This window comes from Merops nubicus, unplaced genomic scaffold, assembly GCF_000691845.1.
Source record: "Merops nubicus isolate BGI_N331 unplaced genomic scaffold, ASM69184v1 scaffold11343, whole genome shotgun sequence".
NCBI classification, from domain to species: domain Eukaryota; kingdom Metazoa; phylum Chordata; class Aves; order Coraciiformes; family Meropidae; genus Merops; species Merops nubicus.
Window position 1 is genome coordinate 3,295 of NW_008599579.1, and position 890 is coordinate 4,184.

At 60.0% G+C, this 890-nt stretch overlaps 1 protein-coding gene across 1 annotated transcript in view; it reads right to left on the reverse strand.

The window, feature by feature from the left end:
• SUPT16H (suppressor of Ty 16 homolog (S. cerevisiae)) overlaps positions 1–890 on the reverse strand; it is a gene marked incomplete at both ends in the record, with an annotated part of 4,575 nt that overhangs the window by 3,275 nt on the left and 410 nt on the right. Inside the window, one exon of the mRNA XM_008937441.1 lies at positions 129–264. Coding sequence (XP_008935689.1) covers positions 129–264 — 136 coding nt within the window. The remainder of the gene's footprint in view (positions 1–128; positions 265–890) is intronic.

An 890-nucleotide genomic window follows, 5' to 3' on the forward strand; every position in this document is an offset into this window, starting at 1 on the left:
GCCACAGAGACCCCATAAAACCTCCATCTTGGTGGTCCCACCTTCTCATAAGACCCCAGAGACCCCATAAAACCTCCATCTTGGTGGTCCCACCACCCTGGGAGGCCCCACGGGGGCGGGTTCCTCACCTCCTTCTCCTTCTCCTCGGCCTCGCGGGTCTTGTAGCGCTTCTGCACCTCCTTGATGATGCGGAAGGCGTTCTGCAGGTTGAGGGCCGGCACCGTCTGCTCGCCCGGCGTCTTCATGTTGGACGCCCGGTAGGTGCTGAGGGACAACCCCGGGGAGGGGGCTGAGGACCTCCAGGAGCTCCAGTGCCCACCCTTGGCCAACCCTGAGGTCCTCATGGGCCACCCTGAGGTCCTCGTGGTCACCCCGAGGTCGTCATGGTCACCCTGAGGTCCTTGTGGCCAACTTGATGGCCCCCAAGACCCACCTTGATGTTCCTCACAACCACCCTGAGGTCCCCATGGCCACCTTGAGGTCCCCAAGTCCCATCTTCACTTCCCCAAGACCTACCCTGAGGTCCCCATGGCCACCTTGAGGTCTCCATGACCACCATAATGTCCCCATGGCCACCCTGAGGTCCTCAAGACCCTCCTTGATGCCCTCAAGACCCACCTTGATGTTCCTCACAACCACCTGGAGCTCCTCAAGACCTTCCCTGAGGTCTCCATGACCAATGTTGACCTCCCCATGACCTCCCCATGACCAATGTTGACCTCTCCATGACTACCATGACCTCCCCATGACCCCCTGGAGGTCCCCATGACCACCACAACCTCCCCATGACCAATGTTGACCTCTCCATGACCACCATGACCTCTCCATGACCTCCCCATGACCACCATGACCTCCCCATGACCAATGTTGACCTCTCCATGACTACCATG